The sequence below is a fragment of the Equus quagga genome, chromosome 4, assembly GCF_021613505.1.
Source record: "Equus quagga isolate Etosha38 chromosome 4, UCLA_HA_Equagga_1.0, whole genome shotgun sequence".
Taxonomy (NCBI): Eukaryota; Metazoa; Chordata; class Mammalia; order Perissodactyla; family Equidae; genus Equus; species Equus quagga.
This window is the reverse complement of record NC_060270.1, coordinates 72,205,136-72,223,823: the sequence shown is the minus strand read 5'-3', so window position 1 is coordinate 72,223,823 and position 18,688 is coordinate 72,205,136. Positions and strand designations below refer to the sequence as shown.

At 37.2% G+C, this 18,688-nt stretch overlaps 1 protein-coding gene across 6 annotated transcripts in view; it reads right to left on the bottom strand.

Annotated features, from left to right (window-relative positions):
• C4H2orf76 (chromosome 4 C2orf76 homolog) overlaps positions 1 to 18,688 on the bottom strand; it is a 68,476-nt gene that overhangs the window by 21,420 nt on the left and 28,368 nt on the right. For 5 of the 6 annotated variants that reach the window (XR_006888222.1, XM_046658487.1, XM_046658488.1 and 2 more), the window contains exons 2-3: positions 15,439 to 15,508; positions 14,196 to 14,337 (exon numbers count right to left, since the gene is read on the bottom strand). Coding sequence is in view for 5 of the 6 variants with exons in the window: in XM_046658487.1 (XP_046514443.1) it covers positions 14,196 to 14,325 (130 nt within the window). In the remaining variant the exon portion in view is untranslated. Of the gene's footprint in view, positions 1 to 14,195; positions 14,338 to 15,438; positions 15,509 to 16,630; positions 16,719 to 18,688 lie in introns of those variants that run through there. The other variant, XM_046658486.1, reaches the window with a different exon arrangement.

The following is an 18,688-nucleotide window of genomic DNA, read 5'->3' as shown; positions in this document are numbered from 1 at the left end:
AAGACATGAAATCAGATAGTATAATTCCTCCAACATTTTTCCTTCTTTTTGTGAGTTATTTGGGCTATAGGTCTTTTGACTTTCCTTATAAATTTTAGGATAAGTTAGAATAACTTACTTCTAAACTTTAGAAATAAGTTTTATATTAACCTGAAGGGGAAAAAGAAAAAGCCTGCTGAGATTTTGATTGGGATGGAATCTAGACATCATTTTAAGGCAACATGGCATGTTAATATTGAGTTTTCTAATCCATGAACACAGTATATTTCTCCATTTATTCAGTATTTTTAAAAGTTCCTCTCAGTGATGTTTTTGAGTTTTCAATGCAAAAGTCTTAAACATCTATCAAATGTATCCCGTTTCATATTTTTGAAGTGATTATTAATTTTTTTGTTTCTAACTGTATATTGCTAATAACACAATTGATTTTAGTATATTGATCTTGTACCCTATAACCTTGCTAAGCTCAGCTTATTACTTCTAATAGTGTTTTTACAGATTCCATCGGATTGTCTACATAATCATGTCATCTGTGAATAATGACGGCTTTACTTCCTCCTTTCTAATACGGATGCTTTTCATTTCTTTTTTTTGCCTTAATGAAGTGACTAGAAGCTCCAGCACAATGTTGAATAGAAGTGATCCTGAGCAGACATCCCTGCCCGGTTCCTAATCTTAGGAGGAAAGCACAGTCTTTCACCATTAAATATGATGTTGGGTGTTAGGTTTTCATAATAATCCTTAATCAAGTAGAGAAAGTTCTCTTCCATTCCTAGTTTGCCAAGAGTTTCCAACAGGAGTGGATGCTGGATTTTGTCTTCATCTATTGAAATAATCATATGGTTTTCCCTTCTTAAACTATTAATGAATTACACTGCCTTGAATGGTAAACCATCCTGGTATTCCCAGGATAACCCACATGGTCATGACCTATTATTCCTTTTTAGATATTGTTGGATTTGATTTGATAAAATTTGGTTAAGAACTTTTACATCTCTGTGTAGGAAGGAGACTGGTCAGTAGCTTTGTCTTTCTTCTAAGTACTTTCTCTGGTTTTGGTATCAGGGTAGAGATGATCTCAGCGGGAGCTGATAAATATTCCTTCCTCTTTAATTTTCTGGAAGAGTTTCTGTAGAATTGGGATTATTACTTCCTCAAATGTATGGCAGAATTTACTAATGAAGCCATCTGGGACTGCAGTTTTCTTTGTTGAAATGTATTTTAATTAAGTTCATTTTAAAATACAGAATTATTCAGGTTATCTGTTTCTTCTTCAGTGAGTATTGGTAGTTTGGGGCTTTCAAGGAATTTGTCTGCTTACCTGGGATAACATATTTATGGCTTCACGTCATTCAAAATATTCCTTTATTATTCTTTTAACATCTATAGAGAATCTGTAGTGATGTAACAACTCTTACTCCTGATACCGATAACTTGTGTCTTCTCTTTTTTTTGTCCTGACCAGTCCGGCAGGGGTTTATCAATTTTACTAACCTCAAAGAATGAGCAGCTTTGGCTGTTATTGATTTTTTCTATGGCTTTTCTATTTTCTGGTGTGATCTTTATTATTACTTTTATTCTACTTACTTTGGGGTTAATTTGCTGTTCTTTTCCTAGTTTCTTAACATAAAGGCTGAAATCATTGATTTGAGACCTCTTCTCTTTTTTACTTTAGGCATTTTTAGTACCACAGATTTTCCTCTAAGTACTGTTTTACCTGCCTCCCACAAATTTTGGAAAGTTGTGTATTCAGTTTTCATTCAGTTCAAAACACTTTCCCTTTTGATCTCTGCTTTTACCCGTAGCTTATTTAGAAGTGTGTTATTTTGTTTCCAAATATTTGGGGATTTTCCAGAGATACTTCTGTTACTGATTTCTAATCCACTGTGGTAAAAAAAAATAAAAAATACATGATTTGAATTCTTTTAAATGTATCAAGACTTGTTTTATGGCTCCGAATATGGTCTCTTGGTAAATGTTCTACGTGCACTCGAATGTGTATTCTTCTGTCCAGCAGAGTGTTCTCTAAATGTCAATTTGGTCAATTTACATTGACGGTGTTGTTCAAGTTTTCTACATCCTTACTGATTTTCTGTCTACTTGTTCCATCAATTATTGAGAGAAGTGTGTTAAAATCTCCCATAATAATTACAGATTCATCTATTTCTCCTTGTAGTTTTATCAGCTTTACTTCATGTAGTTTGAAGCTTTGTTGTTATGTGCATAAATATTTAGAATCAGTGTCCTTTTAATTGATGACTTTATCATTATAAAATGATCTTTATCCCTAGCAATAAATTTCTTATTCTGAAATCTACTTTATCTGATATTAATATAGTCAGTTCAGCTTTCTTTAGATTAGTATTAGCATGGTATAACTTTTTCATCCTATTACCTTTAACTGTTTTTTATCTTTAAAGTGTATTTCTTGTAGGCAACATATAAATGGGACTTCCTCTTATCTATTTGTCTTTTAATTGGGGTGTTTAGACCATTTACTTTTCTTTTCTTCTTCTTTTTTTTTTTTTTGGTGAGGAAGATTGGCCCTAAGCTAACATCTCTTGCCAATATTCTTTTTTTTCCTCCCCAAAGCCCCAGAACATAGTTTATATATCCTAGTTGTAGGTCATTCTAGTTCTTCTACATAGGATGCCACCACAGCATGGCTTGATGGGTGCTGTGTAGGTCCATGCCCAGGATCTAAACTGGCGAACCCTGGGCCATGGAAGCGGAGTGCACAAACTTAACCACTCGGCCACAGGGCCAGCCCCTAGACCATTTACATTTAATGTGATTATTGATATGGTTGGGTTTAAATCTACCACTTTGTCATTTGTTTTTCATTTATCCATCTGTTCTATATATCCTCTTTTCCCTTCTTTTCGGTTGACTACTTGACAATTTTTTATGATTCCATTTTCTCTCTTTTGTCGGCTTATTGTCTGTAGCCTTTAGGGTGTGTGTATGAGAGAGACTGTGTGTGTGGTTGCTTTAAGGTCTGTAGTGAACAGCTTTGTAAGTCTACCTCTCAGTGATACTCTAACACTTCACATACAGTGAAAGAAACCTACACCAGCAAGCTTCCGTTTCTCCCCTCCTGGCCTTTGTGCTATTGCTGTCCTATATTTTCCATAAACCCACAACACACTTATTTTTTTAAATGGTCAAATAGCTTTTTAAAAATATTTTTAAAGTAAAAAAAAAGTTTTATATTTCCCCATGTTTAGCATTCCCAGCACTCTTCACGTCTTCGTGTGCTTCCAGATTTCCACCCGGTATCATTTTCCTTCAGTTGGAAGAAGGTCTCCTGGCAATGGGCTCTTTCAGCTTTCGTATGTCTGAAAAAGTCTGTATTTTGCCTTCATTTCTAAAAGATGGGACTAGAATCCTAGGTTAACTTTTTTCTTTCAATACTTTAAAGATGTTATTCCACTATCTTCTGGCATGCGTTGATTCCGATGAGAAGTCTGTTGTCATTTTCATCTTTGTTCTTCTCTCTGTAACGTGTCCTCTTCTCTCTGGCTGTTTTTAAGATTTTCTCTTTATTCCCAGTTGTAAGCAATTCCATTATGGTATGCTTTGATGTAGCTTTCTTCATGTTTCTCTTGCCTGAGATTTGTTGAACTGCTGGATATGTGAGTTTATAGTTTTCATCACATTTGTAAAAATTTCAACCATTATTTCTTCAGGGATGTCTTCTGTCCTCCCATCCCAGCGCCTCTCCTCATGGCCTCCAATTACATGTATATTTGGCTAGTGGAAGTTGCTCCATACTTCCCTGCGCTCTGTTTATTTTTCTTTCAGTCCTTTTCCTCTCCACACTTTATTTCAGATTGTTTTTGTTGCCATGTTTTCAAGTTTAGTAATCTTTTCTTCTGCCCCATCTGATCTGCATGTTAATCCTATCCAGTGTATACCCATCTCAGACATTGTATTTTTCATTTCTAGTTCAATTTGGGTCTTTTAAAAAAGTATCTTCCATCTCTAACATGTTCAATCTTTCTCTACCTGCTTGAACATTTGCAATACAGTTATAACAACTATTTTAATTGTCCTTGTCTACTAATTCTATCATCTGCAGCATTTCTGGGTTGGTTTCAATTGATTGATTTCTCTCCTAATTACAGGTCATATTTTCTTGCTTCTTTGCATGCCTGGTAAGTTCTGATTTGATGCAAGGCATTGTAAATTTTATCTTGTTGTGTGCTAGATATTTTTATATTCCTACAAACATCCTCAGCTTTGTTAAATTACTTGGAAATAGAACCTTTTGAGTCTTGCTTTTGAGCTTTGTTAGGTAAAGAATTTAGGGTTAATTTCACCCTAGTATTGCAGAAACACCCTTCTAGACACTCTACCCAACAACCTGTGAATTACAAGGTTTCCATTCTGGCTGGTGTGAATAAAAACTATCTCCAAGCCTGTATGAGCTCTGAGCATTTTGCTTTCTGCTACCTTCTGATGGTTCTTTACCTGGCCTCCAGTAGTTTCCTTACACACTTGTGCTGATCATATTCTACTGAAGACTCACGTCTCCAAATCTTCAAGACACTGAAGATCTTCAGAGCCCTCTCTTTGTACAGCTCTCTCCATTCCAGTTCTCTGCCCTATGAACTCTCCAGGCTCCGCTCAAGACTGCCAGCTCTGACTCCTAAAACCGTGGAACTCCCCAGGCTCTGCCTGATTCCTACTCCCTGCTCTGTGGCCTACAGACTCTCTCCAGGCAGTAAGGTGGCACAATTGTAGGGGTCATCTTGTTTGTTTCCCTTATCCTGGGAACCACTGTCTTGTGCTGCCTGATGTCCAATATTTGCAAAAGATTGTTTCATGTATTTTGCATAGTTTTTTAGTTGTTTCAGGTAGAAGTCCAGTCCCTGCTATTCCCCCTTGGCAAAAAGCAAAAGTCTATAGCAAATCTATTATATTCTGGAAATTATTTCCCACTTTGCACAGAGCTTTCCTTTCATTTTATGTTTCTCCATCTTTGAACTTAACTGTGGGACCTAATGAACTTTCACAGAAGAATTCAGGATTGCAGCATTCAGCAAAAACCAATTTAATATTCTATTATTGGAAAGTTCACAAGAAGGTAACCACTAACTTTACTCATTCATTCAGGTCTCTGTAAAAGGCATCCATAGAAAAATTAATGATTAGAAAAATAAGGCAACTTAATAAATATACTGTTGGCAATTAGGATGCCACAAAGGAGTCTGAAATGTTAAAACACACATTTCAATATAAAAATCAATAAAGTCTGGAAAATTATTAAATATCAATGGGCAATAAAATAATTCTTCACCTCATAATAAAGGCTCTAAAAATAGAAGGGGTACAATTTACAGCTTATTTTTAGATGCTGGGTCTACACTTGAAGACTTTTAGGAAAGCACAAATACCTAAGAGAAAAAAAGAAATTGACTCATTCAATGACTAATCTGTGTGGTCAATACCACCAAAGACCTGACATTAATCAGAACAACCTGCCAACATAATAACCTGATAAGAGGTCATGTCAGATATTACAGTCAGATTCCAAGGTTAAGCTATATCAAGATGCTTTTTACTTTAATTATGAAATAATCTAAACATAAAAAAGTATGAAGAACATAAAATTCATTTAACTCACCAACCAAATGAACAAATGTTAACATATTGTCATAACTGCTTCAGATCATTTACTATTTTCTTATTAAATAAAACAACATGGATACAGTTGAGCTCTCTGTCTTTCTCTAGTCCCATTACCCCCCCGCCTAGAGGTAACCACTAACCATCCTCAAATGTGTATACCCTCTTTGTTGTTACACTCTCATTCCAGAAGTCGCAGCCACAGAAAATAGATATTATTTTGTGTTTTAAATTTGCAGAGTTACGTATTTTAAACTGAAGAATCTACAGTACATTTTGTAGTACAAACAACAGAGCAGTGCCTCAACACTGTGTTGAAGGAATAGTCCCTTTGTGATAAGGTGAGAATGTGCTACTGCAAAATTATCCTGTTCCTTTTTGTAAAAGAGGGGTACCAGGGGAGTGCTTCTTTACAGAAGAATCCAGATAATAAATGTAGAAGGAATCATAGAGGAAGAAAAATTCCAATTTTGCAACACGAATGATTCAGGTAAAAATCATCAATAAATGCTAAAACCATTGAAAACAAGATACACAAATGGTCTCAATGTTTATCGCGCATACATTACTTATTAATTAGAAAGATACTTTTACAGCAGAGAAATCTGGTGGATGGTGCCTTAACCAAATGACTTAAATCTACATTACCAATAATGGAACAAAGTGACACCATGTGCTTCCTGATATGATGTACTGAGGAGGCATCCCCTCCATCAGGAGTCAGCACACTATCTTTGTAAAGGTCAGCTAGTAAACATTTCAGGCTTTATGAGCCATACAGCCTCTGTCACAACTATGTAACTCTGCCATTGAAGCGCAAAAGCACTACATATGATATGTATACAAGTGGTGTGGCTGTATTCCAGTAGACTTTATTTACAAAACAGGTGGCAGGTCAGATTAGCCCACAGGTCGTAGTTTGTTGACCTGCAACCTACACGGTATTCCTGCCAAAATGTTTAACCTGAATCCAATTATGAGAAAACAACCAGACCAACTCAGATTGTAGGACACTCTATAAAACCCTGACCTAGATTTTTCTTTAAAAAATCACTACAATAAAAGATGAAAGACAAAAGAAGGTGGGAGACTGTTCCAGATTACAGGAGACTAAGAAGACTGACTTACCTTGAAAAGACACAGAGGAACCTTAAGTGCATGTTTCTAAGTGAAGAAGCCAGTCTGAAAAGGCTACATATTGTGTGATTCCAATTATACAATGTTCTGGAAAAGGCAAAACTATAGAGACAGTAAAGAGGCCAGTGGTTGCCAGGGGATGGGGCGGGGGATGAAGAGGTGGTGCACAGGGAATTTTTAGGGCAGTGAAACTATTCTGTACAACACTGTAATGATCGTGACATGACATTATTCATTTGTCAAAACTCACAGAACTTTACAGCACGAAGAATGAACCTTAGTATATGCAGCGCCAAAAACAAAAACAAATGTTTAGAAGAACAGGGTATCCCAGGAAAGAATGCAGGTGGTGACAAGAGAATCTAGCTGTATTACAGATGTACGAAACCACCTCACTGAAGAGGGGAGAAGAACAGGTGCTGACCTAAATGACATTGGCACTGAATAGATTTTGTAAAACTAAGGCAAAAGGAACTGCACAAAAGCACTGTCCTCTAGTTAGTATCTAACTAGTATCTAGTTGCTTCCCACAAGGTACAGATTAACAACTCTGATACTGCTACACGGACAGTCATGCACCGCATAACAACGTTTCGGTCAACAACAGGCCACATATGGTACTAATCTTATGGGACAGTCCTGTAAGATTACTATCATATAGCCTAGGTGTGTAGTAGGCTATACCATCTAGGTTTGTGTAAGTATATTCTGTGATGTTCAAACAATAATGAAATCACCTAACGATGCATTTCTCAGAACATATCGCATTGTTGAGCAACACAGGACTGTATACTGGAATCAAACAAGTAAATGGATGGCAGATGATGGAAGCCAGGTTGCTCACTGTCGGAGTGGGAATGTATAGACCAGCAAGGGAGAAAACTAGAATGATCCATGTGGTAACGGATTAGAGTTGGAAACATCAGTGAGAACTCATGTTTAACATATATATATACACATGGTAATACAAAAATATTTATGGATGTGGGTATATACACGGGTTGATACATTTCTTTGCTTTGTCAGCTGAGAGAGCCTAAAAGAAATGACACCCTAGTAGTAACGAGCTCACCTAGCACCCAGAAATTGGTTTCTAATACCATTCACCAATAAAATAAACCAGGGCTCCTTGGAGAAATGGCTAATTCTAGAACTGAGACAGGAAATATACAAGATGAGCCCAGAGCATCTTATAGCACCATAAAGTAAGAAAGTGCTCAACACACACACACACCCACACACACAGACACACAGACAGATGATATATGCCAAAGAGGCACAGAAATCAACCAAAAGAGTTCCCAATGGCCAAATCTAGAACAAGTGAACAACAATATAAATAAAATCTCCGATGCAGAAGAAGTCCAAAGAAATGATGTAGATACTCCACCCTAAAGGAGGGGGGTACATAATTCCCCGCTCCTTAACTGTGAACTGTTCGTAGTAACTTCCCTCCAAAGAGTATAGTATGAAAAGGGAGACAAAAAAGAGTAACTTTACAGTGGAGAAACCTAACACTACTTCAAGCCAAATGATTAAGGTCGGCATCAACAATCATAAATCATGTACAAAGTATGTACCCTTGATATGATGTAATAAAAGTGACACTTTATCTTTGTGATCTTCCTCTCAAACACCTACAACCTCAGTCTAATCATGAGAAAAGCATCACATAAATTCCAATAGAGGCACATCCTACAATAGGCCTAATATTCCTCAAAACTGTCAAAGTCATCAAATAGGGAAAATCTTAGAAACTGTCACAGACCACAGGAGAAGGAGATATGACAACTAAATGTAATGTGGTATCCTAGAAGGGATCCTGGAACAGAAAAAAGACATTTGGTAAAAACTAAGGAAATCTGAATAAATTATGGACTTTAGTTAATAATGCATCAATATTGGTTCATTAATTGCAACAAATGTAGCACATAATGTAAGATGCTAATAATAGGGGAAACGGTGGAGGGGAGCATTAGATATAAAGATAAAAAAGATACAAAGAAAATATTTCTAACTATTCTAGCATTCACCCAACAGAATAGACTGCTTTACAAAGAAACGTATCACCAGGAATACCAGGGTATAAAGAAGGAATTCTGAATTGGAAGGTTGGACAAAACCTCCATAGCTTTCTTCTTTTTCATAGGTGAAATGATTTTACATTCAGAGGCAAGATCTGAAGTATTACAAAGTATTGAAATGCTTCCAAATCAAAGAAGAATTAAAATGTCTTATATTATCTCGACAACTGGTTTGTATACTGGTCTAAATCTAGAAAATCATCTATATAAGGTAGTATATATATAGGGTACCTCTGTGATGAGAATATCTGATTAACATCCATTCAATTTTAACAATAGGTTTATTTCATTTATTTATCATATTTATATATAATCTTGTATATTTATTATATTTATAAATATATGAGTTTACTATATTTGTACATGTTTAGGTTTTAATGGCATGATGTTGTGGTATAGTGATTCTCAATGGAGAATGAATCAAATTTAACCAAAGTTTCTTGGCTGAGGGAGAAACACGATTATGGCAGGTGACTAGGTTAAGCTATGGGTGGTAAAAAGAGACTACGATCTGGGGCTGGCCCCGTGGCCGAGTGGTTAAGTTCGCGCGCTCCGCTGCAGGCGGCCCAGTGTTTCGTTGGTTCAAATCCTGGGCGCGGACATGGCACTGCTCATCGGACCACGCTGGGGCGGCGTCCCACGTGCCACGGCTGGAGGGACCCACAACGAGGAATATACAGCTGTGTGCCGGGGGGCTTTGGGGAGAAAAAGGGAAAAAATAAAATCTTTAAAAAAAGAAGAGACTACGATAAGAAAAGAACAATTAGACAGGCAAGAAGGCATCTAAAATAACCCCCAAAGATCATTCATCACAATGACCATTTCTGTCTATGTCCAAAATTCACCATGCTACAATGTCAAACCATCCTTCTAACTTTCAGTGTTGAAAACACTAGAGCAAGATGAACTGAATTCAAAGGCCCTTTTGACACTGAGTGAATCCGTTTATTTCAGAGACCCTACTTAAGCAAGTGAGGCCGTAGAGAAGAACAAAGAGGCAATCAAGTGTGGTGTTTAAGAGTACACATCAGGGGCCAGCCCCGTGGCCAAGTGGTTAAGTTCACATGCTCCACTTCAGCGCCCCAGGGTTTCGCCAGCTCGAATCCTGGGCAAGGACACGGCACTGCTCATCATGCCATGCTGAGGCGGCATCCCACGTGTCACAACTAGAAGGATCCACAACTAAAAATACAAAACTATGTACCGGGGGGCTTTGGGAGAATAAAATCTTTGGGAAAAAGAAAATCTTTAAAAAGAAAAAAAAAAAAAGGAGTACATATCATGTGGTTAAACTGCCTGGGTTGAACTGCAGTTTTGTCCTTTATTAGCCAAGTCATCTCAGGCAAGTTTCTTAACCTCTCTGTTCCTTAGTTCTTCATCTGTAAAATGTGGATAATAATAGGTCATAATTTAGAGGGATGCTGTGAGGATGAAATGAGATAATCTGGTTCTTAGCACAGTACCCGACACATAGTAATGTTCGCTATTATTATTAATATTACTTCGAAAATTCCTCTGTAATAAACTATTTGGTCTTTGTTGCGTACACAATTCATAAAAGGTAAATATGAATTCACCTTCATTCACCAACCTTTCAGAGTTCCACAGTACCTCAAATTAGATGACAAAGATAGGCTTGGGCACAGAGCCCAGAACTCTAAAAAGTCTGTACCCCAAAAGCTCACCTTTATGTCAGTGGAACACATTTCCCACGTGTACAATGGAAACGAGTAGTGCTTATATTATTACTGACACAGGTGAAGGGTGTGAGCAGGCAGGGCTGAGCATCTAGCTGGGATCCATACCACTGCTCCAATGGGGAGGGCACTCCACGGTACCCGGGAAGAAAAGGACTCATGGGGGCAGGGGACAATACATCTCCCCCCCCCAACTGTAGCCGCTTGAAGATTGCATCTGATTCTCAAGGACTTTAGGAAGAGCCTATGCTGCACTGTACCGAGGACGTCATAGCACTTACTGTAGCTACACTAAGAAACACTGTAACTCATAATACACACGAAGGTTTTAAAATAAAAATGTAGGGATTTGTTTTTATTTCCAAATTTGAATATGCTTTTGTGATATCCTTTCAAAAGCAGGACACTCTGTAATTGGTGATATCTTAGGACCAGCTCTCAATCTCCCAACAATTAAGGACACAGCAATAAAAACAGATACTCTGCGTGTAAGCCTATAGTTACTGTAAGGAATAATTATGTTCGCATGAGACCTTGTATAGTCACCACCAAGTAGACTGACTTGTCTGTCTTCTCTATGGGTCGAGAGACCTCGCCTACTCCTTGCTCAGGTAATACTGAGCAGTAAAACTACCCAAAATTAGAGAAGACAAAAGGTGAGGGAGAAGAGTTTAGAAAATTTACAAAGTCAATCAGGAAGTAAAATGTCAAGAATTCACTACATTTTAAAAAGCTAGCTATACACACTTACATTGCACATCTACACACCAAGATCTTGGTTTCTCAATACCACTCTCCAGTAAGGGAATCTGAGCTCCTCAGAGAAATGGCTGATCCCAGGGCTCGGGCAGGGAAAGACCAGGACAAGTCTGGAACATCTTGTTGTACCGAAAAGGAGGTCCTCAAAGAATGAAGGACACATGTTAAAAGGACACAAGCCAGATTGAAGGGGCTACCACTGGCCAAAATGGGGCTGACTGGAGCATCAAAATAAATAATGATAGTAAAGAATTATAATCCTTTGAATAAAGTAAGAACCCATGAGCCCACAGTGATATAAACAAATGATTAAATTTAATTAAATAATTAAATAAATTGCTTACTGTAGAAAAACAACTAACAGAAAAATTCCATCATTGCAATAAGGATAATCACCATTTGCCAATCATCATCATCATAATTGATTCAGGCAAGAATCATCAAAGAGGTACTAGGTCACAATAATGGCTGCCACCAATACCTCGGTCTCCGGGGAGCTCTCACCTCTCAGCGAAATTCACCCAGCCCCTACCAGGGGCTGCACTGGAGAACTTAGAAGCCTAGAGGAAAGAGCTAGTTTTCCTCCCTACTTCAGTAACCAGGTAACAAGTCGTCAACAGTAGCCAAGAAGGAGGAAGTTACTAGAAGGTTGTTTTTCAGAGCTATGTCAGGAAGAGATACCAGCATCAACCAGCAGGAACCAGATTGAGCCCCACTGCAAGGGCAGTCCCTGCACAGATGACCTGAAGATGATCAGAAAATGCCCTTTTCCTCATCTTAATACTATAATCTCCACCCAAAGAGGACCCTAGGCCTTATTAGCATAACACACAATGTGCGTGAGAGTGCGTGTTTTCAGACTGTGCCTGCACCAGCTAACACCCACTCTACCTGTGATGACAAACCTTCTCTTTTAAATATTCATTCCCCATCTGAAATAAAAGGACCTGCTTCCCGTGTTTCTGGAGAACCACGACTCTGGAAATGAGTCTGCATGGTCTCCTATTTGCTGCAAATATACTTTGCTTTGTGTGACCAAAAAAAAAAAAAAAATCATCAAAGAATGCTAAACTAGTGGGTGAAAGTTTGAGAAGTAACAGGATATTCATATAGTCTCAATATACACTCCTACAAGTTACTTTTCAATTACAACTAAAATTTACAGTGGAGAAACCTGGCAGACACTCCCTTAACCAACTGATCAAATTTACCCTCGCCAGTAGTGGGGCTAGTCGACAGCACATACCTCCTGATGTGACGCACTGAGAAGTCAGCATCATGTCTATGATTGCTCTGCCAGAAAGCATAACCTAAATCTGATGGTGAGAAAACATCAGAAAAACCCAACGGAGAAGCATTCTACAAAATAATTAGCCTGTACTATTAAAAACTGCCAACGTGATGAAATACAATAAAAGAGTCCAGATTAAAGAAATTAATTTCAGATTAAAGAAACTGAATATAACATATGACCTTGGATTTTCTTTAGTCATAAAAGACCTTATTGGGACAATTAAAATCTCAATGAGGTCTGTAAATTAGATAATAGTACTGTTTCAATGTTAAGTTCCTGATTTTCATCATTGTACTGTGATTATATAAGAGAATTCCTTATTTAGGGAATACACCGTGAAAATATTTAGAGGTAGAGGGGAATCATCATGTCAGTAACATACTTCTAAATGGTTCAGAAAGTAAAAAATGGGAGGCGGGGGTAAGGAGAGGAAAAGAAGAAACAGGGAAGAGAAGGAGGGAGAAGGAGAGTGGAGGAGGGGATAAAACAAATGGAACAAAATGGTGACATTTGGGGAATCTGTGTAAAGAGCACCCAGGAATTCTTTTGTTTGTTTCTGCAACTTCTCTGTGTCTGAAATTATAGGATCAAAGTAAAAAAAATTAACTTGGATATAAAGTGATAAATCTGACAAAACTCATGGAACTGTACACTACGATCTATACATTATACCATACATAAATTACACTTCAATTAAAATAATAAAAGCTTATTCTACATGTTTCATCAAATGTTGATGATCGGGACACTTCAATAATTAAGAACAGAGGTCAAGGGGGTTGGGGAGATAAGACTGATGATATTTAAGGGTATAACCTTGTAACCAGGACTAAAATAGCCATAGAGATTTAATGCACAGTTTATTGAACATGGATAGTAATATTGTACTATGAGTATGTAATATAAATATCCTTACAATGGCAACCATATCATAAATGAAATAAAATGCATATACAGGTATCAAAGTAACACAATGTAAACCTTAAATTTATACAATGTTACATGTCAAATTTATCCAATTTTTTTTAAAAAAAACAAAAAACAAAGGTTAGAAACCCATCAAGGACTTATCAAAATGAAGACTAACTTCATGCCTACCGTATTTTAAGCTCAAAATGGTAACTACCACCAGTTAGTCTGGCTGTCATTTCTGTGACCGCAATGACCAACAGCTCTCATGATTTCCTGGCTGTACAGACAGAGGCCTGCCACCTCCCTGCCACAGGACTCACGAGGCCCCCTCTGTGCTCCGCTGGGTACCACAATTAGCTACACTACACTCCCTCATTAATCAACCTCCAAATACATAAGCCCGTGACAAGCAAACACAGACCTTACAATTTTTTAACTAAAAAAAACAAAGGAGAAGCCAAACATGATGGCAACAATCCCTGATGAGAGCGCACACATTGCGAAATGAGCCTTGGCAAGATACTTCTGCTGATGCCAAGGCTCAGAACAGGAACTAGCCTAGCATCCGCTTAAAACCTAGACTGATATCTTTCAAAGTATTTTTAAAAGATTACTATCAATGTTATAGTCAACAATTTTTTCAAAATACTAATAAAACAAAATGACTAAGATGTCTCATACCTTGCTTTAGAAATACTATAAACTCCTTTATAGTTTGATCCAAATTAACTCCGTGATACACTACAGGTCTGAAATTGCGATGCTCGAATGAACGAATGAGGCGAACTGTAACGGTCACTTCGGAAGCCATGTGAAGAAACTCCTGTGGCAAGGGACATGAAAACAGTCTAAATGACATTAACTCACAATTATCTACGAGCCTGCATTTACCTCATCAGCGCTCTGGCAAGCAGCCCATCTCTCCCACACTGTACGGTTACTGACAGTCCGCAAACCTAGGCCAGATTCCCGGGCATCCACAAGGTTCCCAACGTTACTTCCACCTATTCACTGTGATCCCAGACAGCTTTGTCACAGTCACTGATGTTCTGACTGGCAGAAAATTGACAGGGCACAGGAGAGGAACACAAGTGACATGGGGGGCGGGCTGCCAAACACAGACTCATGGCATATACCTGACCGCTCCGGATCTGCCAGGCCAGTGGTCTCCTCACCTGGCCCTAGATGAATTATGTTTATATTAGAGTCAACTATCCAACGGGTCGAAGTGTAATCTCACAAATGCTGTGAAATTTCAGGATTGATTTAATTATATGCCATGGTATTATCCATCTTTCATCCCATTGTTTACTTCGAGCATGTTTATTTCATCCTAAAACTATGTACTAGTCCTATGTGCCAGGGGTTAATATTTACCTCCATTAATTCTATCAGCAAATCATGAGGTAGTATATTCATTTTAAGGATGATGAAACAAACTCGGAGAGATTGTACAAATTGCCCAAGGTTGTCAAGCTGACAAATAATGGAGCCAGGATTTAAGCATCAATTTAATTCCAAAGCCAAAGCTCTGTCACCTCCAGAAAATCACCCCAAATTATTTCCTCCAAAAAAATCTACATAGTTGCCACTGTTTTAAAGATACAATTATGGTACATTTCTATCTGGTAGTAACTACTTTATGCTTTCAACTTTGCATACAACTTTCGGCCATAATATACAATAAGTACTAGGAAAAAATTCCTGTAATACTAGTAAACATAAGATGTCCAACTTTACTAGTAATCAGAGAAATTCAAAATAACAACGAGATAGATCACTCACCAAACTGACAAATTAAAAGTCTGACAATATCTAGTGTTGGCAAGTATAGAACAACAAGAATTTAATCAGTGAAGGTGGGCATCCAAACAGGTACTACTTTTGGAGACAATCTGCAAATATTTGGTAAAGATCCACATACCTGTTGATCCAGCAACTTCAATCATAGGTAGGTACCCTGGGGAATTTCTCACATATGTGCACAGGGAGAACTGCAAAAGAACATTAATAGTAACATTTTTAATTGTAAAAACTGGAAAGAACTAAATGTCCATCAACAGGAGAACGGATAAGTAAGTGATGGCGTACTCATACAATGACTAGTACAAGCAGCCAGAATGAATGGACTCGAACTATGCCCACCAACGTGGAAGAATCGCAGAAACATTACAGTGAAGGAACAAAAGCAAGCTGCCAAAGGATCAGAGCACACTATCAATTATACAAAGTTCAAAAGGGTAGCTTTTACTATTTTTAAAAAGAGATTTCATTGTTATCTCGGAGGCAAAGGAAGGATTACGTAATTAGGAAGAAGTCCACAGGCGCTTCAATTATATTGGGAACATTTTATGTCTTAAGCAGAATGTTAGGTATATGGATGGTATATTATTCTTTATGCCTTTTAGTACATCTGGAATATTTTATCATATACAAAACAAGCCACACCAATTTGGCCTAGGATGTCTCTCTGAACCACAGAATGCTTACACCAATATTTTACTAAGTTTAAGAGAATATATAGCACATTACGTATGAAAAGCAAAGGTTCAAGCTGTTTTAATGCATAAAATAATTTGTAATTATAATTAGCTTACTGCTTATAATTAAATGAGTGGTTCTTAAAAACTGAAAATAATGTTTTCCCTCTAAAATAAGGTAAGAATTCGCATTATAATCTTGTTTAGTGGTTAAGGAACTTAAATTAACAAATCTTTTGATAATTCTAATATTAGCTATTATACTATTTCTTATTAAATTTGGTTTACATTGCCCCAAAAATCCTGATCCCAGAATCTACTAAGTAGCAGCAGTTCACCAGACATCTACAAAATTACAATTTAAAATATCCTGAGGTACTTAATAAAGAACACCTCTTGAGAAAGGAATATTATAAGACTTGTGTATTTCAGAAGCAGTGTTAACAGGTTTGTTAAAATTATAACCACTTCTTTCTCCTCTCACCTAACCCCCAAAACCGCAAAGGAGTCCTCCACACACACCCACACACACCCACATGCTGGGAAAGCCCCCTCAGGCAGCCCAAGGCCCCAAAGTTCAGAGCTAGACAGATCAGTATCTGTCAACAGCAACATCAGATGAAACATCAATTCTACCTCTTAGCCGCAACGTATCGTTGGATCTCACACAGTAAACCTCAATAAACAGTGACTCCTTTTATCAATGGTCTGCTTGCGATAAAACAGGTCTGGGTATAAAGACAGCTCACGTAGGTAGCAAATTAAGATACCAGAATCCCAAGTGCATGAAATGAATCATATAAATGACCTAACCAAGGAGGCCAAGCAGGCTGGGATATGCATGCATCATGAAACTGTTTTACAATTGCAGGTTTGTTTTTTTCACTTAACAAAATGCTGCCCAAATGTTGTACTTAAATAGTCGAAGTTTTCAATTTAAAATTCCAAATTTGCATTAATATCTAATTTTGGTCAACAAGGTATTGTCATCTTCATCAGAAATTTGTTATAATTTATACTCAATAACTAAACAATAATAGCTACTATGGGAATGAAATCATTATCTAATTTGCCTTAAGGGCTGTGGGAAAGACAGCTGGTTAGTCTAGGTAGACGAACACCCTAAAGAGACAGCTTAGAAAGCCAATACTGTAGATTATAAATGTGACATTTTCCCAGAAGGTTTGACCTACTTAAAAAAGGTGAATCTGGGGGCTGGCCTGGTGGCATAGTGGTTAGGTTCGCACACTCTGCTTTGGCAGGCCCGGAGTTCTCAGGTTCGGATCCCAGGAGCAGACCTACACACTGCTCATCAAGCCACGCTGCGGTGGCATCCCACATACAAAACAGAGGCAGACTGAGACGGATGGTAGCTCAGGGCCAATCTTCCTCAGACACAGACAACAAAAGTAAATCTGATCAAGTTTAAAAGGCATTCTTCAAATGAAGGGACAGAGAAGCCAAAAACAAAAATTTCGGGATAAATTAATAAAAAATATTCAAGGACCTGAAAAAAGATTTGAATAAATGAAATGACCATGTACTTAACTACAAAGGCTCAAAGTTGTAAAGAAATCAATTCTCCTTAAATTAATCTACAAATTGAATAAAATCCCAATCAAAATATAAGAGAATGGTTTGGGACAGTTGTCACAAATATTTCTAAAATCCATTTGGAAGAATACATTTGTGAGCTTAGTCAGCAAAGTCATAAAAAAAGAAAAAAGAGCACCACCTATTAAAATACATTACAAAGCAACAGTCAGACGTATAGTAGAAATACATGAATCAGCTTGAGTGATTTTCATATATTTACAAAATCCAGTAACAAAATTTAAAGGACAATCAAACTAGTTAATTTAAGCTGTGATACTGAAGCAGGAATAAACTGACAAATCAGCAGAACACAACAGGAAACTCAGAAATAGACTCAAGATTAGAGAATTTAGTATAAGATAAAAGTGGCATTTCACATTAGTGGGGAAAAGACAGTTTATTTAATAAATGGCATTGGGAAAACTGGTCAGACATTTGGCAAAATGTAATGCTAGACTGTTACCTCATCCTTATATAAAAATAAACCATATGGACCAAACATTTAAATTTAACTGGAAAATCATAGAGAGGCACTGCAAAAAAGGGTGTGTATTTTTATAATCTCAATGTAGGAAAGACCTTTCTAAGCAAATAAAAATCAGCAACCATCAAGGAAAATGTTGATAGGTATAAACAACGTGAAAATGTAAAAGAAGACAAATAGCCTAATAGAAATGTGGGTAGACGTAATTTACAGGCAATTGGCGAATTTTTAAAAAGTCAAAGTCAATAATGTGAAAAGATGACCAACTTTATAAAGAACTGCTAACAGAAACAGTAAGATATCAACTTTGCCATCAGACTGGTAAAAATTAAAAATTGGGTGAAACCAGTGTTGGCAAGGATGTGGAGAAATAAATATTTTTATACACTACTGCTAAGAACATAAAATGGTACAGTCTTTCCAGAGGGGAGTGAGGTAATCTGTATCAAAATTCTAAATTTGCCTACCCATTGACATGGTAATTTCTCTTCCAATCATTTACCCTGAGAAGATAATTGCATCAAATATTTTAAAAATCCGTGAGTTCATAATGATACTCTGAAAAAGCCAATTAGTCACTCTGGAAGGTAACAGGGCACTTACTTGTTTTTCTG